At 46.9% G+C, this 2,500-nt stretch overlaps 1 protein-coding gene across 1 annotated transcript in view; it reads left to right on the plus strand.

Annotated features, from left to right (window-relative positions):
- Positions 1-2,500, plus strand: part of sbf1 (SET binding factor 1) — an 85,935-nt gene that overhangs the window by 27,269 nt on the left and 56,166 nt on the right. The window contains 3 exon segments of the mRNA XM_048235618.1: positions 105-157; positions 509-634; positions 1,822-1,932. Of these exon segments, the coding sequence (XP_048091575.1) occupies positions 105-157; positions 509-634; positions 1,822-1,932 (290 nt within the window).

Genomic DNA, 2,500 nt, shown 5'->3' on the forward strand with positions numbered 1-2,500 from the left:
GCCTTCTCTTCACCTTCTGGGAGGCGTGGAGCAACCCACAGGTCACTCACACACTCACACACACACACACACACACACACACACACACACACACACACACACACACACACACTACTGCGCCTGCTTCACCTTCTGGGAGGCCGTAGACAACCCACAGGTCACTCACACACACACACACACACACACACACACACACACACACACACACACACACACACTACTGCGCCTGCTTCACCTTCTGGGAAACCGTAGACAACCCACAGGTCACTCACACACACACACACACACACACACACGGGACTCTTACAGTAACTTTTATTAGAGACGGAGACAGAGCATGGGGGGGGCACTGAAAGTCTTTTAAAATACTTTCATTAGAGAGAGAGAGAGAGAGAGAGAGGAGGAGGGCTCAACACATGACAAACCACTGCCCATGTTGCTCATCAGCACTGGTGTGTGTGTGTGTGTGTGTGTGTGCGCGTGTGTGTGTGTGTGTGTGTGTGTGTAGCTGCGGAAGGAGGAGGCTAGCGAGGTGGACGAGGATGAGGGTCCTGGGGAGCCCCTGCCTGCACAACTCTACGGGCCCAAGAGCGTGGTGGTGGTGTCACGGCTTGACCACACCGAGGTGTTCAGGGTAAGATAAACACGCACACGCACACACACTACTGCGCCTGCTTCACCTTCTGGGAGGTCAGACAACCCACAGGTCACTCACACACACACACACACACTTTCATGCATACACCTGGCCACAAACTCAACCACACACACTCAAATGCATGAATGCACTCACACACAAACTGTGCACCTTTACATGGTGACCCTGAAACCCATTTACCCTTGACCACTCAGACGCTTTCTGGGTCAGACGTGCTGTGTCTGAAACCTGTTCACGACACCTGCGCTTTTACACCTGCCTTGAAACCTGTTTACTAAGGACGCATCCTCAACACACAAGTGCTGTGTCTGAACCCTGTTCACTAAGGAAGCATCCTCAACACACAAGTGCTGTGTCTAAGGACGCATCCTCAACACACAAGTGCTGTGTCTAAGGACGCATCCTCAACACACAAGATAGATAGATAGATAGATAGATAGATAGATAGATAGATACTTTATTGATCCCCAGGGGAAATTCAAGGTCTCAGCAGCATACATACAAGACAAACACATTCTTTAACAGCAGAAAGAATGTGTTTGTATAAAAACACAACTAAGCAGTAAGGACAGTAGAAGATAAAGAATATGCTAAATATACTAAAATACAAATTATATTAACACTTAATACAATATATAAAAATATACTAAAATACAAATAGCAAAATTACAAATTATACTAACACTTAATCTAAATCAATTCTAAAAACAGTATCCACATAGTGGTGATTAATAAATCAAATTTTACGTGACTGGGGCAGGGACTGAGCCTGTGATTCTCTGTGCATAGTAAAGTAAGGTAAGGTGCTCAAGTGCTGTGTCTGAACCCTGTTCACTAAGGACGCATCCACAACTTCACATACTGTAGGTGTTGTGCCAAAGACACACAAGTAGAGTTGAGAAGCTGTCATGTAAGAAATGTATTCATTGTGTGTGTGTGTGTGTTTGTGTGTGTGTGTGTGTGCGCACGTGCATGTGCGCCTCTGTGTGTGTGTGTGTGTGTGTGCCAATGGCATTATTATTGATAGCGTCGCGTCTTGGCGTGTGTCGCGTCATGGCGTGTGGTAATGTGTGTGTGTGTCGTGTCTGTAGCGTGTGTGTGTCGCGTCTTGGCGTGTGTCTTGCGTGCGGCGTGTGTCTTGGCGTGTGTGTGATAGCCTGCAGAACTGTCTGGGGTTGATCTACACCGTTCACGTGGACAGCCTTAATGTTCCCTTGGAAACGGTCATCGGAAACCTCCTCACCTGCACCATTCCCATCGCCGGGGGCTCTCAGGTGAGAGTGTGTGTCGGCCACACCCTACCTTACACACACACACACACACACACACACACACACACACACACACACACACACACACACACACATACATACTCACATACCTCACTTTAAGTTCTCCTCTCCGGAATATATCTAATATCCCAGATGTTCATATGTTGATATGTTGAAGCATATACTGAACTGACTATGTAATGCATTTTTTTTTGTGTGTGTGAGATTTGGTTTTCCCTTGTAGTCTAAAATCGTGTGTGTGTGTGTGTGTGTGTGTGTGTGTGTGTGTGTGTGTGTGTGTGTGTGTGAATGCCTGTAGACATGATGTCACTCAGTCTGATTGGGACACAGCCCCCGTAACCCCCCTCATAGTGATGTACTGTAACAGTTTTGATGTATTTAAAAGCGGTTACTCCTGACAGATCAGCTTAAACAGTCATCACACTTCACCCCAGGGGTCCACCAATAGGAACTCAGATTAGATCAGTAGTCAGAAGCCACAAGCCAATTAAGATCACGTCTGGCAGGAAAGCATTCATCGCTAAACAATTAGTGACCGTCGTAGCCATCT

Source organism: Alosa alosa, chromosome 23 (assembly GCF_017589495.1).
Source record: "Alosa alosa isolate M-15738 ecotype Scorff River chromosome 23, AALO_Geno_1.1, whole genome shotgun sequence".
In the NCBI taxonomy this organism is placed as follows: Eukaryota; Metazoa; Chordata; class Actinopteri; order Clupeiformes; family Clupeidae; genus Alosa; species Alosa alosa.